Raw genomic sequence first — 27,404 nt, 5'->3', positions numbered from 1 at the left:
CCCCTCCCCATGAGCTCAGCTCCAGCTTCTGGTGGCACTGCCAGGTGCCAGCGCTGGTTTATGGGAGCTGAGGAAGCAGCAGGGACTGGAACCCCTCTGGCCTTCCCTGGCAGTGGGATGTGCTGGGGACAGCTTCAGCCGTGGGCACAGCTGCTGGGGCACAAAGCCAGTCCCAAAGCCACAGCACATGCTGCCAGCGTGGCAGGCCAGGATCAGCTGCAGCTTGCCAGAATCCCTTCATGAAATATTTTTTTCCCTACAAAATGCTCTTCACAATCCGTATCAGACCACCTGGCTGCCCGGGCAGGATGTCACAGCTGGCCAGGGCCGTGTCCCCTGCCCATCCCAGACCCTGGGCAGCCTCAGAGCCAGGAGGAAGAAGAGCTGAGTGCAAGAGGGACTGAGGGCTCCTGGCTTGCAGCACCAGCCCAGAGTTTCCCCCCAGGGCCAGGCTGCCACCCCCACTCTCGGCTCGGACACTGTCTTAGGAGCAGGATAAATAAATAAATTGACATGAAAAGAGCAAAGGAGTGAAACACCGGCAGGGCCGAGGGCAGGCAGCCCCCGCTGGCCACAGGAGGGAATGGAGGGACAGGGAGGTGACAAAGGTGACGGCTGTGCCCAGGGCTCCATGTCCTCCCGCATGCTGATGGTGTCCTGGAGACGGCTGCCCCGGGTCAGTTGTTGTTCATGATCCACCAGGAAGCTGGGGAGAGAGGGAAAGCAGGGAGGTGAAGGCAGTGTGAAACTGGGAATGGGCATTTAGGGTGGCAGAGATGGGGGAACTGACCCTGCAGGTCCCTGGCTGTAAAGCACCCACCCCGGGCAGGGAGCGTGGCCATGGCATGGCCTGGAGAGGGGTGACCCCCCTGGAACTCCTGCAGGAGAGCACTGGGAATGTGCTCCGTGGGACTGGCAGGTCAGGGGCAGCACTGGCAGTGCAGGGTTCAGTCCAAATTAATCCATGTTTTACGGTCTACTGTTTTACAAGACCCTGAAGTGATCCCTGAAAGCAAACTGCGCCTTAACTGAGTTCAGAGTTCCCACACCTGGTCCTGTTTCTGTTGGTACCATGGGAATGTGCCCATTCCCTGTGCTGGCCTCCCCCTGCCCCAGCACTGGGCTGTAACCCTGGCTGCACCCCTGGGACTGACCTGGGAGCATCAGCACTTTGCAGAGCAGGCTCAGGACTCAGGTGAAAACCCAAATGAGGCACCAGGTGCTTTTGGGACAGGACTCAGCTTATCTGCTACCGAGCAGTGTCCCTGCTCCTGGCTGTCCCCGCTGGAGAGCACCCTTGGGCAGGGGACACGCTCCAGCTCACACAGCCAAACCTGCTGGGCTTAACTGGCCTCAGTCTGGCTTGAAAAACCTCATTTAGGTCACCCCAAACCAATCTTCTGCTCTGAAGGGAGCCACAGTGCCTGTTCCTGCCCTGCTCCTGGGCTCTGCAGCACACCCAGAGCAGGACTGAGGCACCCCTCACCTGGGAAGAGCATGGTGGTCAGCAGCTCTGGGGACTCCAGCAAGCTGAGGATGGACTGCTGGAAAGTCTTGCTGCAGCTGGACTGCAAGTGGCTGTAAAACAGGGTGCAGGCTCAGGGGGATGTGGTGTTGGGACCCTCTGCCCACACACAGGGACAGGGCAGCTTCTGCACCCCCCAGCCCCTCTCCTGCCCCACTCCCCAAATCCTTCACTGGGGTGTTCACCCCTGTGAGCTGCAGGTGCCCCAGGGCACACAGGGGAGAGCACTGGGACAGGCTGGGCACGGAAAGGGAGCAGTGGGAAACCCCTCTGGGCCCCCAGCCCCACCCATGGACACTGTCCCACCTTCTCCACGAGGTCACGTCCTGCCAGAACTCGTACAGGATGAAGCAGGCCTCGTCTGTCAGCTTGCAGGCAGAGACACTGTGGGGACAGAGTGACCCTGAGCCGGGGCTGGGCAGGCTGGCACAGCCCTGGCACAGCCCTGGCACAGCCCTGGCACGGCCCTGGCAAAGCCCTGGCACAAGCCTGGGACAGCAGGGCACAGCTGTGCACATCAGCCTCACCACGAGGCTCCCAAAGCACAGTCTGGCTGCATTCACAGCTTGTGAACAGCTCCAGAGGGTCCCAACCCAAATTCTGCTTCACAGCTCCTGTGTCCTGGTGGCAGAGGAGCTTTACAGCTCTTACACTGGTCCTTGCTGCTGCTGCAGCACATTCTGTGTTTTATTATTTCTCCCTGGCACTGACACAGCTCATCCTGCCAGCCCCTTGGAGTAGGTGTGTGTCACCTGCCACCCTTCACACAGGAGAGAAACTGAGGCACAGGAGCTGAGCTCACAGCACAAACCCACAGCTCTCTGCCCCCAAAGTGATGCTTCCCTCATTCCCTCCCGCCCAGGAAAGGCTGGGGCTGTTCCCCAGGCAGCAGGAGCCAGCAGTGCAGCGCTCAGGCTGCAGGGCAGGGGAAGCAGCTGTGCCGGGCTGCAGCAGCAGCAATTCCAGCTGAGGATCAGCCTTTCCTGCAGCTGCTGGCAAGGGCTGCTGGAGGGGGCCGAGCCCCCGGGCACTGCACAGCTCTGAGGCTCCCAGAGGGGCTTTGAGATTCCCTGGAGTGACCCAGGCCCGCGGAGCCTCCCCAGGCTCGGCTCCAGCTTTCCGCTCACGTGGAGAGGCAGCCCACGCAACAACACCCTGCTGTCTCCACAAATAGCCCTGATGACAAAAAAGCCAATCAATTCCAAAGGAAAAGCCTCCCATTCTCTCCACCGCACGTGTCACAGCGAGCATCTTCCTTTTGTTTGGACTGAAAATGTGAATTTGTGCTGTTGAAAGTGAAGAGCTGAAAAAGGACTCGAAACGGGAACCGCACGAACATTCCCTGCTGGAAGGGGCCTGGAGTGTCCCGTGGGAGAGGGGAAGGGGGCAGCTGTGCCATCAGGGCCAGGCTGGCACTGCCACGTCCCTGCAGGCAGAGCAGGGCTCTGGGGCAGCCTTGGCCTCACCCAGGGCCAGCTTCAGGTGCTCGTGGCAGCTTCCCACATGCTCTCCATAAATCAGTGCTCTGCAGGAGCTCTGCCCTTGACCTTGCCATTGCTTTTCAGTCCTCCAGTGCTGGAGGAGCTCACAGGAACACAGCACGGCCACTCCTGCTGGCATAAACCCTCCCCACTCCTCACCAGGCACTGCTTCTCCCTGGGAACACCTGCAGCAGACACTGCTGACACTCATCCTGCCTGCCACACCCGAGCCCTGGCCAGCACACAAAACACTCCACACAAACACCTGTGTCCCCCGAGGGTGTTAACAGCCCCATTTCTGGGGGAGCCACCCCCAGAGCCCCCCCGAAGCACCCCACTTACTGCAGGCAGCTGCTGTGCCCGGCCGTGCCCTCGGTGTAGGAGCGGAACGCCTGCCGGAACTCCTCGATGCTGCTCGTGGCCACCGAGATCTGCCTCTTGGCCACCAGGATGTGCTGCCAAGGGACACACAGGGACTGTCCCCTCCTGCCCTCCCTGCTGCCCCCGGCTGTGCCATCCTGTGGCGCCACCGTGCTGGGGACAGTGGGGACACAGAGCGGCTCCTTCCCCCCGGCCAGGCTGACTTTACAAGGACCAACAGGAGATGCTCCATGTCCAGTGAGGGTTCTTGCTTTGGGACTGCTGCAGTTCCCCCAGCAGAAAGGGGCTTGGGGACCCCTCCACCTGGGCTTGGGGGCACCCAGAGCACTCCTGGGGGATTTGGGCCCTCACAAGCAGGGGGTTGCCTTCCTCTGGGCTGGCTGTGGACACTGCCCAGGGCTGGCAGGGACAGGAGGGGTTTGTCCCATGGATGGTCCCACAGCCTGAATGCCACCCTGCTCCATCAGCAGGGCACAGCAGAGCTGTGGCACAGGGCAGGGACAGGCACTTACAGCATCCTGGCCTTTGCACAGGGATTCCTCCTTCAGCGGCTCCAGGCGTGGGCTCTGAGTTAGGGGAGAGAGAAACTGGAGTTACTGGGACAGCTCTGCAGCAGGAGAGGCTCTGACCCAGGGGACAGCTGGGTCCCGCTCCAGGGACATTCCCTGTGGTACTTGTGGGGGAACAGGGCTGTGTCTCTGGGGTCAGTGGGGCCTGACAGACCCGTGAGCATCGCAGGGAAAACAGGAGAGGGTCAGCAGAGCGGAGGGGCAGGGGCGGCTCTGCAGGTGCAGGGCTGGGGCCGGTGCGTGGCTGCAGCTCTGTGACAATGCCAGAGGGGGCTGACGGCACAGGGGGGTCCCAGGTGTGGGGCAGCCCCAGCACCCCCTTGGGCACACACCTTGCACTCCAGCTTCTCGATGAGCTGCTGGAGCCTGTTGATCTGAGCCATCCACTGGCTGTTGTCCTCGACACGAACACCTGCAGAGCAAAGGGCACCGAGGTGTCACCCAAAAAAAGCTCAGTTTTGTCATGGCCAAAGCTTGCTCAAGACCCAAAACCTATAAAAGCTTCTAAACCTCTGATTTAACCCACAAAACTTGATTGATTTCTTTCTTTCTGATTTTTTCGAGATATACAACATCCTCCAGAAGCTCCAGCTGGCATCTGGGTGAGAGGCTCCAGGCTCCGTTCTGGAGGAGCCCTCACTGCCCAGTGCTGCTGGAGATGTGGCACTTGGGGACATGGGTTAGTGGTGGCCTGGGCAGCGCTGGGGGAATGGTTGGACTCACTCTTGGAGATCTTTTCCCACCCTATTGATTCTGTGATTCTGTGCTGGTCCCACACCCCCTCCAGGCTCCTGCAGGGCACAACCAACCTGAGGAACAGCAGGTACCTGTTGTCAGCATCCCAGAGTAGGGGTCTGTTGGGGACAGGCAAACATTCTTCTGTCCCCTGCGCCCACATCGCCTCCCTGACCTCAGGCCAACAGAAGTCTCAGATTTCTTGATCTCCTTTCTGGAATAAAAAATAAAAAATAAAAAATAAAAAATAAAAAATGCAAAAGGAGGGGTTGAAATCATTCCTAGAGGTGTCAGCTCCACACCAGGCTGGGAAAGGGCAGATCCCACTCCCGGCTGTCCCTCCCAGTGAGGAGCAGAGCTGGGGACAGGGGGACCAGCACATCCCACCCCGGTACCTCTCCCGTCCCGCCTGCTCCTCCACGGTGTCCACGGCGCACTCGAGGGATGCCTGCAGGGACTGCAGCTGGTGCATGGTTTCCCGCAGCAGGAACCGGGTCAGGAACTGCTCCATCTTCGAGGAGGTCTCGTACCTCTAGGGGACAGGGGGGAGGATCTATCAGATCTGGCTCTCTGCAGGGGCAGCAGAACCACACCTGGAAGGGGCTGCCCCTTAAATAAACCAGACGGGGTGGATTTCAATCAAATTTTAATTATCACCAAAAGTAACCCTCAGGGCAGCAGTGATGCCGTGGGGCAGAAGAACCCTCGGGGGGCACTGCCTGTGAGATCACAAGGGGGGATGCAGCCACGGTTCCATGGCACTGTGGTCCCAGCACTACCAACGCCAGGAGCCGTGCAGGAGGACAGATGGACACAAGCCACGAGGTAAAGGTCACTCTCAGGGACAGCCCCCAGCCCCAGGGAGGGCAGCAGGGCTGGCACAGCATCCCTTGTGCTCCCCACTCTGCTCACTCCAGGACTCGGGGAATAGGCTGGGAGCCTGTGGTGGCCCCCTGGGTGCTGGCAGCTCCTTCCAGGGATCCAAAAACCACCTGAAAACCACCTTAAAACCACCTGAAAACCACTGGCAGGCCTAGGCTGGGGCTAGCTATGTGTCCTCTCTGCCCAAGAAAACAGTGCCAAGCCTGTCTGCTTCCAGGAGATTCCCTGATGAATTTCTGATGTGTGCTTATGCTGGGGGTGTAAAAGTGCATCCAGAGGGACGTGAGAAGCTCTGGGGAGAACAAAGGGGTCACCTGGCCTGGAGAGTGCCCAAAGAATGGGTCAAGAAGCACAGCATGCCACAGGAGCAGGTGTGGGAGGCACAGAGAGCCAGGGAAGGGCCTGGACACACACAGAGGCACCCCAAACTCCTTCCTTTCTCTGCCAGCTGGGATCACAGATCCTCTCAGCCCCTCTCCATGTGTTCTGGGCTCTGCTAGCAGCAGCATTCATGGAACCATAGGATATTAAGGGATTGGAATGAACCTTGGAGATAATCCAGTTCCAGCCATGGAACCTTCCACTGTCCCAGGCTGCTCCAAGCCCCATCCAACCTGGCCTTGGACACTTCCAGGGATTCAGGGGCAGCCACAGCTGCTCTGAGCACCCTGTGCCTCCCCACCCTCACAGTAAAAATTCTTTAATTAATTCTTTAATTTATTAATTAGTTGAATTCTTGCATTTAACACCCAGCATAAATTTCAGTTTGCTCCCATTCCCCCTTGTCCTGTCACTGCAGCTCCTGAGGAAGAGTCACTCTCCCACTTCCCTGGAGCCCCTTCACACCCTGGGAAGGTGCTGGGAGGTTTCCCCACAACCTTCTCTTCTCCAGGTTGAACAGCCCCAGTTCTCTCAGCCTGTCTCCACAGGGAAGGTGCTCCAGTGCCCTCAGCAGCTCTGTGGCCTCCTCTGGAATTGCTCCAACAGTTTCACGTCCCTCTTATGCTGGGGACATCAGAACTGTGCACAATATTCCAAATGGGGTCTCACAAGAGCAGAGCAGAGGAGGAGAGTCACCTCCTTTGACCTTCTGGCCCCTCTCCTTTAGATACAGCCTGGGATTTGGTCCAACCACTCAACTGTCCAGTTTTCCATTTCTTTCTTAAAGCCACCTGAACTTCTGTCCTTGCACTGTTAGAGAACCCCTGAGAAGGACGACAAGGTACCCGGGGGGGATGCTCAGTGAGCCAGGGAGCGAGGAGACAGGGGGGTGATGTACCCCGACACTTCTAGAGCAGCCAGCGCTGTCCTGCAGCGGGGCTGAGCCAGCCACCCTCACAGAGCAGGCACCTGAGCCTGGTTTGCCCTCACGAGTCCCCTCTTGTCCCACCACAGGCTCTCCCCGTATGCCCGGCATCCCTGCTGAAGCCCGCCGTGGTCATCGACAGCGGCAGCCGCTTCACCCGGGGTGGCTTTGCGGGCCAGGAGCGGCCTCAGTGTGTGCTGAGGACGGTGCAGGTGCATCCCTGCAGCCCGGGGGATGCCCAGCAGCACTGCCCTGCCTCAGAGAGCCCTCCTGCCGCAGCCCCCCGCTCCTCCCCGCTCAAGTTCGGCGTCGTTCAGGACTGGGACGGCATGAAAACCCTGTGGAGCCACCTGCTCCGCTGCTGCCTCAGAGTGCTCCCAGAGGAGCACCCGGTGCTCCTGGCCGAGTCCCCGTCCTGCCCCGCCGCCGACAGGGCCAGGGCGGCCGAGGTGCTGTTCGAGGGCCTCGGGGTGCCCGGCCTGCACGTGGCCAACAGCGGATTCCTGTCGCTCTGTGCCCACGGCAGGGTCACCGGGCTGGCCGTGGAGGCCGGGGCAGCCCTGTCCCACGTCACCTCCGTCTGGGAGGGCCAGACCCTGAGGAAGGGCACCCGCTGCCTGGGGGTGGCCGGGGACCACCTGTCCAGGCACCTGCGGCGGCTGCTGCTGGAGAGCCGCGCCGAGCCCGCGCTGCTGCAGGCCCTGAGCAAGAAGGTGCTGACCCAGCTGAAGGAGCAGTGCTGCTACGTGTCCTTGGACTTCGAGGGAGACCTCCGGCAGTCCCATCGCCCAGCCAGCTTCCAGACCCCCGACGGGCACTGGATAACGCTGGGCAAGGAGCGCTTCTGCTGCCCGGAGCCGCTGTTCCGGCCCGAGCTGCTGCAGCACAGCTGCCCCGGCCTGCACCAGCTGGTCGGGCAGAGCCTCCAGGCCATGTCTAAGCACGTCAGGAGACACATTCTGGGCAACATCGTGCTCTCAGGCGGCTCCTCCATGTTTCTCGGCTTTCCCGAGAGGATGTGCTTGGAGCTGAATTTCCTTTTCCAAGGCGCGGGCGTCCACATCGAGGTCCTGGCAAACCCCAGGAGGGGCACGGCAGCGTGGGCCGGGGGCTCCATGGCAGCCTCGCTCACGTCCTTCCAGCACACGTGGATGACAAAGGCCGAGTACCAGGAGCACGGGGCCGAGTATGTGCACACGAAATTCCAGTAGGGAGGTGGCAGCCGTCCCACTGTGTGGCTCTACGGGAGTGACTCAAACACCGCCCTGCTCAGGGCCCAGCTGCAGCAGCGGTGACCGAGTGGCTCCTGTGCTGCTGCAGGGGTGCAGAGTCAATTAAAGTGCCCCAAAAGAAACCAAGTGCTTTTCACTGACACTCCGGGTTATTTCCTTCCCACCATCTAACAAGGGTGTGTCCAGTCAGGCTGGAAAACAACTGGGGCTCGTGTTGGGGATCCAGACCACACTGACTCTCTGGTCTGGGTACATTCAGTCAATCCTAATGCTCCAGGCTGCACTTCCCAACTGGAAATGCAGCTGTCAGGACGAGGAAGGGACCTTCTCCAGCTGTCAGCACTGCAGAACCCCCAGAGGGAGCCTCAAGTGTGGGAGGAAGGAGATGAGCAGGGGAAGGTCCACAGAGCACCTGCACTGCAGCCACTTACTGCTTCCTCATCCTGACTGGAGCAGGTCAGCCCTGGCTGAGGAAGATGAGCTGCAAACCAAGGAACTGCGTTCACTCCTTGTAATTTTGGTCTAAAGGTCGTTTGGTGCTTCAGGGAGCCGATTCAGCTCCCTGAACAGGCATTTTCTCACCTGGCTGAACTGACTCAGCTCGGCAGATGATTAGAAAGGGATCCGAGGTTGTGAAGGAAGCAGCTGGGGAGCACAGCCCAGCTGTCACAGCACACTCCTGTCCCCATGGCCAGCCCCGTGCCAGCTCCTCAAGGGACACTGCAACCACAGCATGTCCCTGTGAGCACTGAGAGACACAGGACCAGCAGCAGGAGGTCGAGGAAGGAGCCTCCACATCATGCAGGAGGGCTGGTTGCTCCCCAGGAGCATTCACCAGGAGAGGTCCACTCCTTTCCTCGACAGGACAAGGAGACTGGAACAGCATCCCTGCCTTCCCTGCGGTGTCCTCGTGTGACCCCAAGGCTGCAGCACCCAGAGCCAGGCTGCCCTCACCCCCAGGTTCCATGAACCATGTCCAAAATAATGTCCAGCAATGCCTCCCCATTACTGGGGTCAAATATTTCCAATTCCTGCTGTGTTTCTCTCCAGCACGCTGGGGATCTGGAATTCCAGAAGCTCCACACAGAAGGATTTCGCTGTAACCCTTCCACTGCTGGTGTCAAAGGAAGGGAGCAGTGGGGGAGGGTCCTGAGCCCCTCATGGTTTTCTGGTTGCTCTGTGCCACCAGCCCAGTCCAGGAGCTGTGTCTGACTGGGCACAGCTGTGGTGGGAAGGGAAGGGAAGGGAAGGGAAGGGAAGGGAAGGGAAGGGAAGGGAAGGGAAGGGAAGGGAAGGGAAGGGAAGGGAAGGGAAGGGAAGGGAAGGGAAGGGAAGGGAAGGGAAGGGAAGGGAAGGGAAGGGAAGGGAAGGGAAGGGAAGGGAAGGGAAGGGAAGGGAAGGGAAGGTGCGGGAAGGTGCGGGAAGGTGCGGGAAGGGAAGGGAAGGGAAGGGAAGGTGCGGGAAGGGAAGGGAAGGGAAGGGAAGGGAAGGGAAGGGAAGGGAAGGGAAGGGAAGGGAAGGGAAGGGAAGGGAAGGGAAGGGAAGGGAAGGGAAGGGAAGGGAAGGAAGGGAAGGGAAGGGAAGGGAAGGGAAGGGAAGGGAAGGGAAGGGAAGGGAAGGGAAGGGAAGGGAAGGGAAGGGAAGGGAAGGGAAGGGAAGGGAAGGGAAGGGAAGGGAAGGGAAGGGAAGGGAAGGGAAGGGAAGGGAAGGGAAGGGAAGGGAAGGGAAGGGAAGTGGGGAGAGTGGAGAGGATGGATGCTCATCCCCCAATCTCAGGGCTCATGGTGGAGTCAGCAAAGGATGGTCAGAGCTTCCCCCCAACACCAGGGGCCAGGGGGATGGGGGTTTTCATCCCTGCTGGAAGATGAATCTCATTTTCCTGCCTCAGGAAGAGGATGGCAGCAACACTGACAAGATGCAGCCATAGCAAACTGAGTTCCATCTCCAGCCTCTCCCAGCCAAGCCTCCCATGTGTTCCCACAAAGACTTCCTTGCCCACAGCCCCAGAAATGGAGAGCTCAGGCCTGGGGATCCCCGCCTACCCTTCCCCTCCTCATCCCAGGCTGTGCAGGCACTGAAATCCCTGCCAGCACTGCCTCTCTGTGCCTGCCCAACTCCTGCCAGCCTGGACTCATTCCCTGCTTGAAGGGGAACAAGAGACACTCCAACCTCCCCAGGACACACCTGGAGGGAGGGAGGGAGGGAGGGAGTCAGTCAGTCAGTCAGCCAGTCAGTCCCCGGGGGGTGCATTATTCACTCACCACATAGCCCTGCACAGTCCATTTCACTGCCCAAAACCCAAACACTGCCATCCCCCTGGCACCAGCAAGGCCCTTCCCCCAGCAAGCAGCCAAACCAGGTGTGCTCCCATCTCAGGGCTGTGCTCCCACCTCGGGGATGTGCTCTCACCTCAGGGCTGTGCTCCCATCTCAGGGCTGTGCTCTCACCTCAGGGATGTGCTCTCACCTCAGGGCTGTGCTCCCATCTCAGGGCTGTGCTCTCACCTCAGGGATGTGCTCTCACCTCAGGGCTGTGCTCTCACCTCAGGGCTGTGCTCTCACCTCAGGGATGTGCTCTCACCTCAGGGATGTGCTCCCATCTCAGGGCTGTGCTCCCACCTCAGGGCTGTGCTCCCATCTCAGGGCTGTGCTCCCATCTCAGGGCTGTGCTCCCACCTCAGGGATGTGCTCTCACCTCGGGGCTGTGCTCTCACCTCAGGGATGTGCTCTCACCTCAGGGATGTGCTCTCACCTCAGGGATGTGCTCTCACCTCAGGGCTGTGCTCCCATCTCAGGGCTGTGCTCTCACCTCGGGGCTGTGCTCTCACCTCGGGGCTGTGCTCTCACCTCGGGGATGTGCTCCCATCTCAGGGCTGTGCTCCCACCTCAGGGATGTGCTCTCACCTCGGGGATGTCCTTCCAGCCCTACCACAGCCTGGGCACACGGACACTCCCTCTTGCTCAGAGGCTTCTCCCCAAGCACATCACTCCCCTTGCCAGGGCCAGGTTCTGTGAGAAGCACCAACCCTGCCCCCAGCACTCCCCATCCTCTCAGCTTCCACCCTCAATGGCCTAAGCCTCACATCCCTCATAGGTGCAGTTTTATGGCAGAGCTGAGCTTCTGTCAGCTGCCCTGAGCCCCACAGCTCACCCAGGGCTGTCCCTACACCCCAAACACACAGGCACCAGTGTGGGGTGACAGCCCCCAAAACCCCACTGCCAGTGCAGGGCACGCTGTGCCTGGAGGGGACTCAGCTCCAGAGGGTCCCACAGGGACACAGCAGCACTGCCAGCTGCCTCCTGCCTCATCAAACACAGCACACCCAGGGGAATGTGCTGGGACAAGGATGGAAATAACCATCCCTCAGGAGAGCTCCAAATGCTGCTTCACCCTTCAGCATTGATTTGGAAAATTGCATGCCAGGGGAGAGAAAGAACCCAAAGTGCAGCCCCCATCACACTCCTCATTTTGGGGCAAAATACCAAAATCTTCTCATCAGATGTTGCACAGAAGTCAAACCCTCTGTTATCAGAGGTTCAATAAACTCACCAAGCACAGCATTTTCTGCTCATGGCACAGCCCCATGGCTGGGAGTCACAAAAGAAATAACCCAGCAAGCACAGGACGAGGAATTTTGGTTGGGCACTGGTATTTCAGCTCTGCTTACCCAGATGAAAATCACCAAGTTGCCAAGAGCTGCTATAACTCTGCTTTTGAGGGGTTTTATTGGTTTCTTATGATGATAGTTAAGCTCAGGACAGAATGGAATGGGTGGCCACATAATTTCTGTCAAAGGATAAACAGGGCTGCCTGGCTTGGAGAGGTATTTATGTGAGGGTTTGCAGTGTTTGCGCACTGAAGAATGGAAAGATTTTAGCATACAGACCCCCTGTGAGAAACATCAGGCTGTTTTCTGAGGTATTTCCACTGTTCACTTCCTACCCTGATGCAATTATATTGCAAACATGAAGTTCAGCCACAAAATAAGGTGTAATTAGCACACTACAGCACAGCCATCAAGTTATACTTTACAAATAAGTGGGAATGACAGAATGTGGAGGAAAAACCCTCTCTTCTTGACAAGGCATATTTCCTTCAGCAAGTTCCTAGCAGCCCAGTGAGGAAGGATGGAAGCATGGGAACCCCGATCCACAAAAACAACCCCAAGCAGGTTTGCTGCTCACTCACACACACAACTTCTGCAGAAACTGCACAGGACAAACCCAGCTTGCACTTCCCACACTTCACCCCAGGGTTTCTCCTGACAGGGAGCGTGGGAGCAGATCAGGAGCCTGCCAGCTAGGAGACAGCTGGGACACAGCCCAGTGATCCATGCCAGGTGTCCTGGCCCTGATGTGCACAGCTGGGAGTATTCCATCCCAAAAAGGCTTTTGGCAGCACTGCCTCAAACCACAGCTCCCAAATACCCCCATGGCACATTCCCTCTGAGCCTTGATTCCCTTATTTCCCTCCATTGGCATGGTCTGAGCAGTCCCCCCAGAGCTGTTCTCCTGCTCATTTTCAGATTTCAGCTGTGGCTCCCTGGAGGGTGCAGGGCTGAGCAGCCTGAGGATCTGATCCTGAGGAACTGCTGGAGATGGATCATGCCCTAACCAAGAGTTGCTGTGCTGAGACACAGCTCAAGCCAGAGATGATCTCCTTCTTCCTGCCAGCCTGGGCATCTCTGCCTGCTCCAGAGTCAGGCAAAGTCCTGGTAAATGCAGCCTGGCAACAACAGGCAGGGCCTGCAGATCCTTCAGCAGGGCTCTTCCAGTTTTCTCAGTGCACAAGCAGCTCCCTGGGATGAAAATTTATCTTGTTCTTCCATGAGGGTGCTCCCTGTGCCAAAGTGGGGGCTCCCAGGCCTCAGAGAGGTGTTTGAACCAAAAGAATTGAGGGGCAGGTGTAACATGGGACATCTGCTCTCTGCCCTGGCTCACAGAGGTGTGAGCTCTGGTTAAAATCCAGCCCACTAATCCCATCATAACTCAAGCTCGAGTCCAACTCTGGAAGTACAAGTGTGGGAATATATTCAGGTCCCAGCAGGTAGGAATGCAGCATTTATCATCTCCAGCAGCCTCCAGCAGTGGCAGGTGTCCCACAGCTCTGCAGAGCCCTGCCCGCTCCTGCCTTCTCCCCAGATCAGAGCCCAGCAGGGAAGGGCAGGGAAAAGATTCCCAGGAGGATCAACATCTGTCCTGGGGCACAGCAGGGCTGGGGTCAGAGCACCTGATCAGCACAGAGCCCCCCTGGCTGAGAGCTGGGAACACTGGGCTGCCCTGGCTCCGGGCAGATCCAAACAGGCAGAGAAATGAATCCATCAAAATTTGTTTCAACAGGAAAAACCTGCTTCTGTTTTCCAGGGAACACCAGTGGCACCAGAAGCTGTGGAGGGAGTGAATGCCTCACACCAATACTGTGGAGCAGAGAGTGACTGTGCTGCCCTTTGGAGAAATAAATGACTATACACATTCATTACCTGAAAAACCAGAACAGAGAGGAACTGAAATAAAGCACAGCTCTCTGGAGAGGATCCCTCCTCTCCCTCTGGACTTGAATTTAATAACTCTGAGTGGGGCCAGGGACCTGAACCAATGAGAAAATGCATTTTCAGGAGATTCCCTCTCCTGGCATGAAATTTCCACCCATACAGGGAGACACTGCTGAGGCTGGCCCTGGCCAGAGGAAAGCTCAGAGAGGGACTGACACTGCAGAGGCACAAACACCACTCTGATGAGTGTGGGACTGGTTCCCCTTTTCTTCTCTGTCTGACCAAGAGTCAGAGGAGCATTCACAAGGATGATGCCCCTCGTCTGCTTGGAATAAAGCATTGATGGCAAAGAAAGGGTCTTTCCCTGGCTCAGCACCAGCCCAAGCACACAGCTGAGCCCTTTGATAGATCCAGGTGCAAAAGGGGCTGCTGGTCCCTGAGCAGGGCCCTTCCAGCACTGCCTTTCCCCCCTGTCCTTATCCCAACGCTGCCCAGCACTGCAGGGCTCAGAGCTTGTCCTCATTAGCAGCCCCCAAAGTGCTTCCATCAGCACAGGAGGGTGAGAGGGAGAGCACTGGAGCAGGAATGAGCTCTGCAGCAGGCTGGGAGAGCAGCAGTCCCCAGAGCAGCTCCTGCCCCTCTCCTGCAGCTGGCACCTGGTGCTGTGAGCACAGCCTGTGCTGGGTCTGTCCTGAGCACCCTGCAGGGCTCATTCTGAGCCACGCTGCTGGATGGAATCACTTTGGTTTGGCTCAGAGCTCAACATGGGCTCTCAGTGATGCTCCCAGAAAGTGTCTGTGGGCAGGACCCTGCGAGGAGCTGCTGGAACAGCCTCTGCCAGAGCCCTGCAAGGGGAGGATGATGTCTCCAGAGCACAAAAGCTTTGGATTTACCCTTCTCCTCCTCAGGCTTGGCTCCCCATCCTCCAGGCTGTGTGCCTGCAGCACTGCCTGCACATGCAGACAGCCCAAGCACACACTGGCACCCCTTGATTTGAGGGGTTTGCTGCCTCTGACCCCCAGATTTCACACTCAGCAGCAGCTGAGCTCACCACAGCTCCGATTTCACACCCTGCTGCCCTCCCCTGGCCCTGTCCTTACCAGCTTGGTTTTGTCCATGGCTGCCAGCACCGCAGCGTTGAGGGTTTCCAGGGCAGAGAGCACATTCCTGTATTCCCCCAGGTACGCCGAGAAATAATCTGGAGAGGACAGAACACCGTGGTCAGGTTCCTGAGCAGCTCCAGCTCTGCCTCCCCTGCTGCTGCTCCCCACACACAGCCCAGAGCTGCAAGGGGGGCATTCCCCTCCTTTTCCAGAATCATTCTCCCACTTGGACTGAAATGAAAAGTCCTTCCCTATGCCCTTGGGAACAGCACCTCTGTGCTGGGATCCTGCCAGGGATGGATGCCACCCAGTCCTGCACAGGACAGACACACACACACCACACACACCCTGGGGAGGGGAAGATCTCCAGGGCAGGAATATCCCTCACTTACCACACAACTTCTCCGTGTCCACGTTGCTGCAAGAAACACAAAAAAGCTCGTGTTAGAAAGTGGGGCTGGAGTGGGGGAAACAGTGCTGGGGGTTTGGGGGCTGGGTTTGAGTCCCAGGGGATGTACTGATTGTTTATGTATTTTCAGAAGCTGTAATTATCAGAAAAATAAGGAGCTGCACAGGTTCAGAGCCAGCAGCTCAGGAGCCATGCCCAGCCCCTGCAGCACCCAGGGGCTGAAGGAGCAGGAAAATCTGCTCCACCAACACCTGGAGCTGGAGCGTGCTGGGAAAGCATCTGTGACAACAGAGTGGGGTTGGGATGGAGATGCCCCACACCCCTGGCTGGCCAGCTGAGCCCTGGAGTTTCTTCTTCAACCCAACTTCTTCCCCAAAGCTGGGAAGCATCCAGCCTTGTTTATCCCTGACCTCAGCCCAGGTCCTCCCGTGGCACCAGACCCCCTCTTCTCCCCTCTGCCCCCTCCAGCAGCTCCTCCTCCTCTTCCCTCCCTCAGAGCCCAGGTGATGTGGGGCTGTCTGCAGGCTCCCAGGGGGCTTCACAGCCCTCCAGAGCGGCTGTTCCTGCCCTGAGGGCCACTAAATCAGGGATCTGGCTCTGGTGGAAGGCAGACCCCCACCCTTTTCACTATCAGAGAGCATAGCACTGCAGGATCCCCCCTGCAGGATCCACCCTGCATCCCTGCAGGGCTCGGGCAGATCCCTCCTGCGGCTGCTAAAGGTGCTGCTGGGGGGGAGAGGGAGGAGGAAACGTTCAAAAACAGCCCCAGGTTTTGGGATGTGTCTGCATGGTGCTGTTGGACATGCTCAGGCAGCCAAAGACATGGAGTCAGAGCTGCTCTGGATGCCCAGCATCACCCAGAGCCTGCAGGGACAAACCCCAGGATGTCATTTATTCCAATCAGCCTCTGCTCAAGGCATTCTGCTGCCTCAAAATCCCCCAGATGATTACAACCATTTTTAATCTTGATTGGGAAAGTAGAAGAGAGCCCCAAAGAGAGCTTTTTAAGTGTTTTTTAAGTGTTTAAGTGCTGTCACACATGGGGGAATTGGCAGTACCTGGAGTTTGCCAGGCTCCAAGCACAAGGAATGCTGCAGTGCTGCTTCCCAGGGGATGGGAAACCACAGCCACATCACCTTGTCCCCCCTCTGACACTGCCCACAGGCCAAAGAGACAAAAACACCCCCATGTAAAATTAGAGGAGAGTGTGTGAAGTGTCCAAAATGCCATTTAAGGGGAAATAATTAAGACAAAAGTCTTCTTACAGCTTTTCCTGAGACATCAAAGGCTGGTTTCTGTCTCTTATTTTCTGCTGGGCTTCCATGGAGAGCACTTTAACAGTGGGCAGTGCTTCAAAGCATGGGGATGTTTGGTGTGAGGGATGGCAGAGCCAGGGCAGGGGGACTGCAGCCCCTCTGCTCTGCAACTGCACCTGCAGCCCTGCAGGCAGTGTGAGGCTGGCATTCAGCTCAGCTATTTTAAACACACAGGAGCTGATTTAGGCAGGGCTCTGCGCACTGACCTGGCACTGCAGGCACTTCTTAAAGGGAATAAAAAAGCCGTGTTCCCCTCGAGACTCAGTACAGATAAACCTGCAAAGCCACAGCCCCTCGCTCTGCCAGCTCCACTCCATCTCTGCTGATCCCATCTCTGGGCAGCTCTGCTAGACAGACACTGAGGTTTGAAGCACCAGTGTACACTGGGAAAAGGTTTTGCTCCTTCTGAAGTTTTCCCCTTTATTGCTGGCAGCTGTCTGAGCCTGCAGAGCTGCTGCAGTGCTGCAAGAGCCCTGGCACTGCAGCAACCACAGCACAGAGCTGTCACTGCAGGGAAACACTGGCTCCCACCTGAGAGAAGGGGAAAAGTCACCAAAGAGGGGATGTGGACACCTCGTGCCCACGTTACCCAGGCATTTTCCCTGCTCCCAGTGAGCACCTGGGGCTGGGACCGGTTTCAGCAGGAACAAGGAGCCACCAGCTCAACCCACTGCCAGTTCCCAGCTCAGCTCCAGCAAGGTGTGACAAAGAGCTGCCATCAACTCCCACCCTGTGGCTTCTAAAGTTATTAATAACTCTTTATATCTCAGCTGTTTGCTGCTTAAAAAGAAATGTTAATCAGTCACTAAACCACTGAACATTGAACCAACCAACGACATATCGTGGCAAAAAATCATCCCTCTGGGAGTTATCCAGGGGAAGATCTGCCCCCTTCCCTCCCTGCTGCAGCCTGTTCCATCAGCAGCCCCAGGGCACAGGCAGGGGCAGGAGAGAGCCCAGCAGCAAACCCCAGGCTGCTGGGGCCATTCTCATGCCACCAGAAGGAATTGACACAGAAAACCGGGTGGAGCTCACGGACAGAATGTGCACACCAAAGCCTGACCCACTTTGCAGGGCTGCCAGGGGCAGCAGGCTTTCCTCTGCTCCTCTCTGCCATTCCCACTCCAAGAGAAGAGCCATCCTCTGCCTCCAAAGCACTCATCCTGAGACTCTCCACATTTCCCATAGCTGTATTTTGACTGTGCTCAAACCACTGATTAACTGTAATTAAGCCTGAACTGATGATGGAGGATCTTGTCATCATTATGCTGTTGGGATTTTGTCAGAATGTGCCTGGAATTTATGCAAGAAAACAGCAATCAGCTGCAGAAAAGGAGACGGGATTTATTTTTATTTTTTTTAATCATTTATCATGTTGGGAACCTCCAGTGCTATCACAGATCTGGTTTCCAAACCCTTTTCATGTGACACAGAGTGTTTCAGTCACTCTCCATCATCAGGGACTGGCAGATGCTGAGACTCTGAGTCTCTGAGTAAAGAGAGGGCAGGGAATTCACTCAAATCCAGACATTCACAGGCTTGAGGTTATTTCCACCTAGAGACTTTAAGAGGCGCCAGGTCAGCACTTCCACCCCTTGTGGCTCCAGGTCAAAGGCTCTGAGCAATCTGCACCCAATTCCTAGACACTCCCATGGAAAGATGGACTTTCTAGACCTTATTTCTCTAGATTTCCCCAGCAGGTGCAGGACAGCAGGCCAGCTAAAATCCAAACAGCAATTCCCAGGGCAGGTTTCACAGTGCAAGCATTCAACATCTGCAGTTCTGGATGCAGCTATGGAGCTCTCATACCTCCAAAAACATCAGTCTCTTCTCACTCAGATGTTTCAGAGGATGAAAATGCTCTTTTCCAGGAAGATGAACCTTACTGTGCCACTGCCAGAGCTGGTGTGGAGCTCTGGAGCAGCCAAACAAAACTGTGGACCTGCTGGTGTACCAGCTGCCATCCAGAGCTGAATTTGATTTCAACATAAACTTTTAAATGTCACAGAATTAAAGTTGAGGGGATACTTTATGCCAAAATGGAACCGTCTTCTGAAATGCAGAACAAGAACAGCTTTGTGTGGAAATGTAGAATCAGAAGTGACCCCAGCAGAGGTGTGTGATGCACAGGCTCCAGAGCCCCACCTGAGAGCCAGAGGGGTGGGAGGTGGACAGAGGAGAGCAGGGGGCTCTCTGGAAGGAGAACAAGAAATGGGGGAGACCTCTGGAATATCCATGTTCCCAGCTGTCAGCTCTGGGGCCCAGGGGAGCAGCTGCAGCTTCCAGGGATGGCAGAGGGTCAGGATGGCTCTGAGCAGTGCTGGAGGTCTCTGTTACTGCCCCTCCTCGGCTCAGGCTGGCAGGGACGAGGAAACACAAATTCCAGCCTAGACATGACAAACACAGCACCAAAACCACCTGCAGGGTTAAGGGTGAAACTTCCCCATCATCACAAAAGCTTCGGGACACAGAAGCAGCACACCAGATCTGCTTGGAGAGCTTGTAGCTGGCAGCAAATTTTGGCCAGCTCTCTGAAACAGTAAGTTCCTGACAGTGCAAGGAACTTAATTCCAGTGCAAGGAAGAAGCCCAGGGGAGAAGGGCTGTCCCCACCACGGGCACAGCAGGGCGCCAGCACAGCCCTCATGAGCCACCAAATCCTGCACACCCCAAACCCCACTTTTCCTACATTTGCTGAAAGCCACTGAAGGCAGGAATTTGGAAACAGCTCTGAGGGTCCCTTCTGCCCTTGGTGGCAGGAAGAGAATAAAGACCCAAGGCTCATGCCCTGCTGCTGGATGTCAGCAGCTCGATGCTGCCATTGCCACGTTGCCATGGCTATGGCACCCTCATTAGGTAACGAGCTGTGGGGGCACCACTGCAGCCACGGCTCCCTGGGCAGCACAGACCCACTCAGGCCTCTTCAGCTGCTCCAGACAGATGGAACAAGCCCAACCTGAAGGCAGGAGACCTTCCCTGTTCAGTTTTGAGCTGGGTTAAAGCTCCCAGCTTTGCTGCACCCTGTGTTTTCCAGGGGTGTTGTGACTCCCGGATCACCCCAAAATGAGCACTAACTGCCAGCTTCCTGGGATCACAGCCCAAAGAGACAGAGATGTTTTCAGGAGACACCTCCTGCTGCCCACATCCACGAGCTCAAGCAGCAGGCTCCAAGGAAAGCAGCACAAGGCTGCCCACACCTGCCCACTTCTCTGCAGTGGGAAATACACCCAGCTCCCACAGCACTGGGAGTCCATCACTGCCACTGCCCCAGCCCTGAGTGGGTGATGACGCTGGGTGTCCGCTGTTGGTGGCATTTGGTGGCTTCTCAGTGTGACAAGGGCCCTCTGTGTCACTGCCCTGGCTGCCTGCAAAGCGCTGGGACCAGCGTGTGTAGCTCAGGCTGCCCCAAATTTCCTGACCCTGGCAGGGAGCTGTGCCCTGCTCAAGGGTGTCAGAGGTGCTGGGGTGCTGGGAAAGCCAAACCTGCCACCCAGCAGCTCAGCCCCTTGTCCCCCAGCAGCGTCCCAGTGTTTGGACAGACCCCAGCCATGCAATTCAGCAGCACCAGCTCCTCCCAGTGCCAGGCCAGACTCACCCACAGCAACCAGTGAGGCCAAAAATACCCAAAAAATGTGGGATGAGAATCCCAGCTGAGCCCAACAGACCCCTCTGGATAGCACCACTCATGAGGAGAGCAGAGCTAAACACAATTCTTTCTCCTGCTTTTTGGGCCTTTCTTTTTTTTTACAAGTAGCTGCCCTCAATTCCCCGTTACACGCACCAGGCCCACTCGTGGTGGAAAGCAGCTCTTATGTAAGTGAAAAGCAGTTCCCTGAGTCAGCAGTGGCAAAGTCTGTGACTTTTCACAGTCTGTGCCATGTCCCCACACCACCACAGGCTCCTGCAGACACACAGCCTGCTCCAGGTACTCCTGGACTACATTTTCCAAAGCAAAAAGAGTGGAATTTCCCATGCTTGCTCCCTTTCCAGAGCTGCAGTAAATCTGACGGCTGCTCTCAAAATGTCTCGGCACCAGGGCTCGCTGCTGGTGTTCACTGGGCTTGAACACCTGCGTGTGGCAAGAGGTGGGTTTGTCTCACCCTGACTATTTATCACACCCGCCTCCAAACATCCTCCATCTCCAGTCAGGCAGTTTTAGCTTCTCCTGCGTCTCCTCCGTGCCACCACGGTACTCACTCTGAGTGACGCCTGTCAATGCCACTGAACAACTCCCACAGCTCCTCCGAGCTCAGGATGCCATCAGAGAAATAGTTCTTGAACTCCTCAAATGACAGCTTCCCATCATCTGCATTCAAATAAAAGGGAAGAATAATTATCTATCTGTGGAAAGCAGCATCCCGGCCCCGGCGAGCCGCAGCCGCTCCAGCGGGCGTGTGGGACGGCTGGGCATGTTCTGCATGGTGATTACAGCACATATCTCCCTCAGAGCCTGACCCAGCAGCCCTGCAAAAACACAGCAGTGCTGCTGGAACTGCAGCTGGCAATTTCAGCCCTTTCCTAAAGGCCCCACTGCGGTGTTCTCAGACACGAGTGAAGAATGTCAGAGAATAAACAGCACCGCCAGATTTTCATGGAAACTAAGTGCTCTTCATTGACTCAAGAGCTTTTTCCTTCCTCTCTGTGGAGGACTTCAGCTCCTGGGCTGCACTGTGATCTGCAATAAAAGCATCTCCTAAGCTACCGTGATGAAAAGGAGCCCAAGAGAGTGTGGGGAGGCTCAGGGAAGCCACTTGTGATTTGGGACCTCTTGGTTTCTGGGTGCTGGATTAAAAACCGGGTAGCAGAGCCTAACTCCCAAATGCCAGGACCTCCAGGAGCACCCAGAAACAGGAGCACCTGCAAAACCCTGGCCTGAGCACAGAGACAGAAGCAGTTCTGTCTGACTGAGCAGAAGCCTGACAGCCCATGGGCAGGAGAAGGGCTTGGAAGGGGCTGTGTCCTGTGCGGTGTTTGGATGGGGAACTGGGGAGCCCATTCCCTGGCCAGGCTCTGGGATCCAGGTGAAGCAGAAAAGCATTTTCCACCCTCCCTCTTTCAGCCAAACCTCCCAATGGGAATGAGCCACGCTGCTTCAGCCAGAGCCAGGCAGGGAGGGGGAGGCAGCAGCAGGAGCAAAGCACTCACCGTTCTTGTCGGCTCGCCGGAAAATCTGCAAGACAAAACACAACAAGGCTCAGTGTGGCAGCAGGGAGAGAAGGGCAGGTGAACAGTGAGCCAGGCAGCACCACAGAAAATCTCCTCCAGGAGCTCACAGAGCTGTGGAGAAGCCCCAGCTGTTGGGACTGCACAGGCTGCTCTGGGAAATTCCCCTTTGCCAATGATTAAACCCATTTCTTGCCTCTAATGCACAGAGCCCTTGGCCAAGCGAGCCCGGCACTCACAACAAGCACCTTTTAGAGAACACAGAGGCGAAGCAGAAATGACTTTGCTACATCCTTGTGATGGCAACTGTTTAATTTTTCAGCCCATTTAAACGAAAGAACACTGGGTTTAAATGCACTCTGTAAGGAAGCACTTTGTGCATCACCAGCACTATCACCTGTACCGAGGAGCAGCTCCTGCCCTGAGCTTTGTAACCACCCCTCAGCACAGCCCTTCCTGTGACACCTCGGCATGCACACACACTGTAATGAATCATTAATGAATCAATTAATCTGTAACTGTTTCTGCCACAGAGCACAGTTGGAGAGCTGCTCCAGTTCAGGGTCCCAACGCAGTTTCCCAACCACGAGGCTTCTGCCCATGACCCAGGACAAAGCTGGGGCTGCTCAGCCCTGCTGGGATCTGTTTCACCAGTGAATTACTGCCAGGTCTGGGGCTGACTCCAGTGAGGACCAGCATCACTTCCGAAGCCTGGGAATGTTTTCCCACGTTTTGTCCAGCACATCCTAATGGACTCAATGACAGAAAATTGTCTGTGTGGCAACTGTCCCTTATATGTGATGAAGAAATCTGCAGGTCTGAAGAAAGATTAGGGAAGAAAAAGGGCCGGGAAAGGAGACAGAATGTTTCTGTCCACACGCAGCCCCTGGAGCACCGCTGCCCCTCTGCCCACCGCCTGCTCTGCCCCATGTTCCGAGGCCACACTCCCACATCCAGCCCTGACATCTCCCTGAGAAACTGCTCTGAGGTAAAGAGCTGCCCAGGAAAACCTTGCTCTAGCGTGCAACTGGGCAGAAGCTTTTCTAGTGCTGGTTCCTTCCCTGGGACCAAAACCAGGAGCAAGGGCAGCTCCTTGGAGGATGCTCTTCTGAACAAGGTGAGCTCCTGCTGCCCCTTGGGCCGAGCAGCATTAGGTAACCAAATCCCTGGGACTGCAGCGGGCCAGGCTGCTGCCCTGGCAGGAAAGCGGGGCAGGCACTCCCTGAGCAGGGCACAGCAGCTGCTGGATGCACTTTGGAGCTGAGATGGGAACCTGCAGCTCCCAAACAGTGGTGATTTCTCTGGATTTTAAAGCAAAGCTTTCTCCAGGCTAATGGGATCCTTGTGGGGTCTCAAGGCTGCAGGGGCAGCACCCGTGGGTCCCACATGTCCGTGGACTCTCCATCAAGGGAGAAGCTCCATCCTGCAGAGTTCTGTGTTACCAGAGGGACACATGGCTTGTGTAATGACACCTCTGTGGCTCCAGATGTCACAGAGAACACCTAGCCCAGAGACAGTCAAGTGTCACCCAGGCACTGGGTGCAGATTGAAGCCAGGGCAAACATTTCCCACTGACAGGCTGGCCTTGCTCAGCAGGGTTTACCCGTGGGCTCAGAGGGAGAACACAATGTCGGGGAAGATCCCCTGGGGCTCAGAAGGTCTCTAATCCACGATGAACCCACCCTGAGTTCATCAGGAGCCTCAGAAACCAGAGTGGATGCCTCTCCCTCACACACAAGGCTCAGAGAGTTACACGAGCCAGTGCATACACGACAGCTCCTGCAGCTCAAAATAAACGTGGCACAAGCAGGGAGCTGTGAGTGCCCCCGAGGCAAGGCCACATCTGCTCCAGAGCCCCCGGAATGGCAGAGCCTCATCCCAAATGTCCTGCAGTCCCTGGCTGAGCCCAGCATCCCTCCAGCCAGCACAACCAGCACAGAGCCACTTCCAGGGCTGTCCCCTCCCTGGGCACAGGCACATGCTCAGCCATGGCAGGTGAGCGCTGTCCCCATGTGGAAAGCAGCCCTGGGACAAAGCCAGGGAAAAGCGATGCAAAGCCAGGCTGGGAGTGGGGTTAGCTCTTTGTGGGCTGCTGGAGGGCCCTACAAGCAATCCCTCTCTTGCCTCAGGGCAAGCCTCAGAGGCACAGGGGCACTGCCTGGAGCCCGGCATGTTTCCCTCAGCCCTTGGGCTTGCGTCCAAGCAGCCGCAGCCTCGCCGGGACTGAGGGAAGAGGCACTGAAATAACATTTATTTGCGAGATGAGCCCCACACGTACTCCGGGAAGGAAGGAGATGATAGGATTTCTCCCTGCCTGCAGGTTTGGGAGCTGCTGGACAGGCAGCCAGGGGCTTTTGGGGAGGGGACAGCTGCCCTGGGGACAGCAAGCTCATCGACCCACGGCAGCTGAGGCAGGCTGTGGCCAGGCAACGGGACTCTGTCCTTCCCGGAGCTCCCGAATCCCGGGAGGAGAGAGAGCAAGCACCGGGCACCAGCCTGAGGGACAAATCTCCCCGAGGCTCGAGATGCTGCACAGCCCCATGGCAGCACTGCGCTTCGTACCGCAAAGCCCTCCTCCTCCTCCTCCTCCTCCTCCTCACCTCTCCCAGAGGCAGGGGATGAGCAGGCAGGTCCCAGGGGAAGCAGCAGCCGCCGGGATCTGCGGTGGGCAGCGCTGCCGGGAAGGCAGGAGGGGCAGCTGGACACCGGCCAACTGCCCGGACCCAAAAGTGCGGAGATTAAACTCACCCTGCCAAGCTCTGGAGCAAAGGTGGCAGCAAAGGAGTCCCAGGGCAGAGGAAGAGAAGCCGTCAGAACCCGGAAAGCAGCTGCTAGCGTTGTTAACATTTCCCATTTTAATTGCTTTAATGACACCCTGAGGGATGCATGTGCGACTCAACGAGTGCCCCGAGGAGCTGAGCTGGAACACAGCTGTCACCACCCGCCCCCCTCCTGCCCATCTTCCCTCAGCCAAGTAATTAGTGCGGTTAATGATGCTGGCTGGCGAGCCTGGCAGCCCGAACCCCCCCGGCAGGAGAGAGACCCTGACCCCCACAGCTGGCAGCACCACGGCCGCGGGAGCCGCGCTTCCCAGCGCCTCCCTGGGAATGCCAGGAGCTCTTGGATTGGACCAGACGTGGCATTCACCTTCCCAAAGTGCTGTTCCCCTTCTCTGGGATGGACTGGGACACGGAGGTGATCGGGACAAGGGGGAGATGACAGCTGGGAAGTGACAGCTGGCACCGACCTGGGCAGCACCAGCCCCTATCCTTAACCCTCGCTGGCTTTCTCCTCCTCAGCCCTGCGGCAGGGCAGGGGCAGCACCTCTGCCCGCACATCTCCCCGCTCCGCAGGGTGACAGAGCGCAGGGCACACGGCAATGCCAGGGCTCTCTCACCAGGCTATCCACCCGGCCCAGCTCCCGGAACACGGGCAGGAGCAGGAGCGCCGAGCTCCGGTGCTCCAGAGGTGGGCTCTGGCCCCGGGAGATGGCCGGGATGCAGCCCCGGAGCCCCGGGGTGCTCTCACAGGAGCAGCCCGGCCTTGGAGGGGACACGGTGTGACAGGAGGAGCTGTGCCAGCACCACTGAACACAAAGACACCCACCGCCTGCATTTTTAACTCCCCCGTGCCACCCACAGCCGCCAGGATGCCCGGGCGACCCCCAACCCACACGGAGCATCCTCCTCCACGATCCGGCGCGTCGGGAGCGGCCAGGGACAGGGGCTGCACCCGGGGGCTGCAGCTGCTGGATCCCATGGCTGTCAACAGCTCCAGGGAACCTTCCACAGCCTTCCTGGCAGGCACAGCTCCCGCTCCGGGAGTCGTGACAGCCAGCTCTGGATGGGGCGTGGGCTGTTTCTAACCACCCAGAGGCCCAACGTTCAGCAGAAGGACACGACATCATTATTTAAGCCATCACGACCATGCACAGCTCCGGGCTGGCAGGGGAGCAGAGTCTCTGGCGCATCCCTGGGGCCGGTTCCTCCGGGAAGGAGCCTCACCCCGACACCCACCCGTGCTGCGGCTGCCCGGGGCTGGCCCGGGGTGCGGGGGGGTACTCACGTCGTGGAAGATGGGCAGCGGCTGGCGGTGGGGCTTGGGGCCGCGATCTGCGGAGAGCAGGCACACGGCCAGCAGCTCGGCACACGACATCATGGTCCTGCCGGGGGCGGGTGCTGCGGGCACCGGGGGCGCGGGGCCGTGCGGAGCGGTGCGGTGCCGGAGGGCGGTGCGGTGCCCTGGGACGCGGTGCCCTGGGATGCGGTTCCCCGGGATGCGGTGCTGTGCCCTGGGATGCGGTGCCCTGGGATGCGGTTCCCCGGGATGCGGTGCGGTTCCCTGGGATGCGGTGCCCTGGGATGCGGTGCGGTTCCCTGGGATGCGGTTCCCCGGGATGCGGTGCGGTGCCCTGGGACGCGGTTCCCTGGGATGCGGTTCCCCGGGATGCGGTGCTGTGCCCTGGGATGCGGTGCGGTTCCCCGGGATGCGGTTCCCCGGGATGCGGTGCGGTTCCCCGGGATGCGGTGCGGTGCCCTGGGATGCGGTGCGGTGCCGGAGGGCGCGGTGCGGGGCCGTGCAGCGGCTGTGGAGCGGTGTGGCACGGCAGGGATGTAGGGATGGGTTCGGTGCGGCACCGCGGGGTGCAGTGCGGTGCCGGAGGACGCGGTGCGGTACCGTAGAGGTGGGCTCGGTGCGGAAGGAGCAGTAGGGATGGGTTTGGTTCTGTGCCTGAGGGATCAGCTCGGTGCGGTAGGGACGGGTTCGGTGCTGTGCCGTAGGGATGAGTTCGGCTCTGTTCGGCTCGGCAGGGTAGTTCGGTTCGGTCGGTTCGGCCTGCCTCAGCCCGACCCGGCTTGGTTCGGCTCCGCTCGGCTCCGCTCGGCCCGGTTCGGCTCGGCCCGGCTCCGCTCGGCTCGGTTCGTCTCAGCTCGGTTCGGCTCGGTTCGGCTCCTCTCGGCTCCGCTCGGCTCGGTTCGGCCCGGTTCGGCTCGGCCCGTGCGCAGGTCGCGCCCCGCCGATCCCGACTCAGCCGAGCGGCTCCGCCGCCACAGCCAACTTTGGCTCCGCTGAGGGCCCGCCCCCGCCGCCATCCGATTGGTCACGGACCGTGATTGGCACCAAGAACCACCAATGCGCTTGTCGGAGGGGAGGGGGCGGGGCCGCGCCGTGTGCCCGTGCCCGCTCGCCGCTGGGGCGGTCCCGGTTGGACCCAGTAGAGCCCGGTGTGCTCCCACGCATGGCTTGTGTGTCCATCCCTGAGTGTCCCCGTGTGACCGCAGGGCTCAGTGTCGGCTCCACAGTAGCCCTGGTTTGCTCCAGTCGATCCCAGTGTGGCCGCGGGTGGTCTCAGTGTGGTCACTGTTGGCCCTGCAGTAGCGCTGGGTGGCTCAGCTTGCCCTAGGGTGGCTCTGGTCTGGTAATGGGTGGTCCCAATGTGGTTGCTGTTGACCCCACCGTAGCCCTGAGTGCCTTAAGTGGGGCCCCAAGTGGTCCCAGTTTGACTGTGGGTAGTCCCTGTGTGGTTGCTGTTGACCCCACTGTAGCACTGATCACACCAATGTGGCCCAAATTGGTTCCAGTTGAACCATGGGTGGTCCCAGTATGGTTGCTCTTGGCCCCAGGGTAGCTCTGACTGCCCAAGTTGGCCCTGGGGCTGCCCCAGTTTGACCGTGGTGGTCATAGTGTGGTCGTGGCTGGTCCTAGCACAGCCCTGGTTGTCCCACTGTGGCTCCAGTTGGTTCCAGTTTGACCACAGGTGGTCTCAGTGCAGTCGTTGTTTGGGATAGCCCTGATTGTCCCAGTTGGTCCC

The 27,404-nt window shown here is 58.2% G+C and overlaps 2 protein-coding genes across 2 annotated transcripts; one reads left to right on the top strand and one right to left on the bottom strand.

The window, feature by feature from the left end:
• Positions 1-50: 50 nt before the first annotated feature.
• On the bottom strand, positions 51-26,777 carry NECAB3 (N-terminal EF-hand calcium binding protein 3). The gene is made up of 13 exons (XM_005532867.3): positions 25,658-26,777; positions 21,575-21,599; positions 20,627-20,735; positions 15,098-15,123; positions 14,703-14,800; positions 5,087-5,223; positions 4,784-4,905; positions 4,289-4,368; positions 3,900-3,953; positions 3,349-3,461; positions 1,832-1,909; positions 1,487-1,578; positions 51-706 (listed from the first exon to the last, which is right to left on the bottom strand). Exons 1-13 carry the CDS (start codon positions 25,748-25,750, stop codon positions 678-680), a joined length of 1,056 nt encoding a protein of 351 aa, XP_005532924.1. The 5' UTR covers positions 25,751-26,777; the 3' UTR covers positions 51-677.
• On the top strand, positions 5,499-8,090 carry ACTL10 (actin like 10). Its single transcript, XM_088064739.1, has 2 exons — positions 5,499-5,516; positions 6,969-8,090. The coding sequence occupies exons 1-2, from the start codon at positions 5,499-5,501 to the stop codon at positions 8,088-8,090; spliced, it is 1,140 nt and encodes a 379-aa protein (XP_087920865.1).
• Positions 26,778-27,404: the final 627 nt, after the last annotated feature.

This window comes from Pseudopodoces humilis, chromosome 19 (genome assembly GCF_049639895.1).
Source record: "Pseudopodoces humilis isolate 2021_Gansu_Grassland_sample_001 chromosome 19, ASM4963989v1, whole genome shotgun sequence".
Lineage (NCBI taxonomy): Eukaryota > Metazoa > Chordata > Aves > Passeriformes > Paridae > Pseudopodoces > Pseudopodoces humilis.
Note: the sequence above shows the minus strand (reverse complement) of the source record. Positions and strands in the feature narration are given on the sequence as shown.

What these genes read in the sequence shown, in the direction of transcription:
- NECAB3 (XM_005532867.3), bottom strand. Translation starts at nt 25,750, where the DNA reads ATGATGTCGTGTGCCGAGCTGCTGGCCGTGTGCCTGCTCTCCGCAGAT. An exon ending in CTCTGGGATGCTGACAACAG is followed by an intron (nt 4,369 to 4,783) that starts GTACCTGCTGTT and finishes TTTGCTCTGCAG; the next exon opens with GTGTTCGTGTCGAGGACAAC. An exon ending in GGGCACAGCAGCTGCCTGCA is followed by an intron (nt 1,910 to 3,348) that starts GTAAGTGGGGTG and finishes CTGTCCCCACAG; the next exon opens with TGTCTCTGCCTGCAAGCTGA.